Source organism: Drosophila miranda, chromosome XR, assembly GCF_003369915.1.
Source record: "Drosophila miranda strain MSH22 chromosome XR, D.miranda_PacBio2.1, whole genome shotgun sequence".
In the NCBI taxonomy this organism is placed as follows: domain Eukaryota; kingdom Metazoa; phylum Arthropoda; class Insecta; order Diptera; family Drosophilidae; genus Drosophila; species Drosophila miranda.
Window position 1 is genome coordinate 34363082 of NC_046674.1, and position 755 is coordinate 34363836.

Genomic DNA, 755 nt, shown 5'->3' on the forward strand with positions numbered 1-755 from the left:
CAGGTGCAGGGATCTCGACACCATGATGGAGTTGGCAGACGAGTTCGAGGCGCTGAAAAGGGACCACCTAGAGTTCCAACGGGAGAATCCGATCGTTAAAGCCCGGGCAGCGGAAGGCATGCCGGAAGTGTGGGAGCACGGATCATTGGAGCCGGGAGTGCAACGCCCGACCCCTCACCTATTGCTGAAGATGCGGAAAGGGGGGCATCTCGGCGGGAGAGTGCTGCGGGAAGACGGGAAACGCCCCGCGACCCACGCCGCGGAGGGCCGTGCCAGGGTCCGAAGAAACTGTCCCTCAAGCCTAGTCGGCAGGCTGACCAGCGAGGATTTCATTGGGCAGTTCTTCTTTAACCCATATTTTTATTCAAGTTTAAATAAAACTCCATTTAGTTCTCGGTCAATGAGCGGATGATGTCCGAATCTCCAGGATCGGTAATGGACATGGTGCACAAGCGGAAGTATTTACCGCAGGCGGTTCCAAGCTCAATGTTCGTTCCGCTGTAGTGCTGGACCTCAGTCTTGGCCAACATCGCGTAGTACTCAATCTCGGACTTCCTCAGGGCGGGCGTGTTGCTGGCGATAAGCACCAGTTTGGCCTTGCCCTGACGCAGAGTCTTCAGCGACTGCTTGTATCCCAGGCAGTATTTGCCGGATTTCATCACCAGCGCCAGACGCGCATTGGTACTCTCCAGCGCCTTCTTCTGCTTCTTTGGGGCAACCATTTTTCAATGTTTAAGTCTTCCGCTTGAGAATGC

The 755-nt window shown here is 55.4% G+C and overlaps 1 protein-coding gene across 1 annotated transcript; it reads right to left on the minus strand.

The window, feature by feature from the left end:
* Positions 1–324: 324 nt before the first annotated feature.
* On the minus strand, positions 325–755 carry LOC117186315 (60S ribosomal protein L30-like). Its single transcript, XM_033386944.1, has one exon. It carries the CDS (start codon positions 720–722, stop codon positions 387–389), a length of 336 nt encoding a protein of 111 aa, XP_033242835.1. The 5' UTR covers positions 723–755; the 3' UTR covers positions 325–386.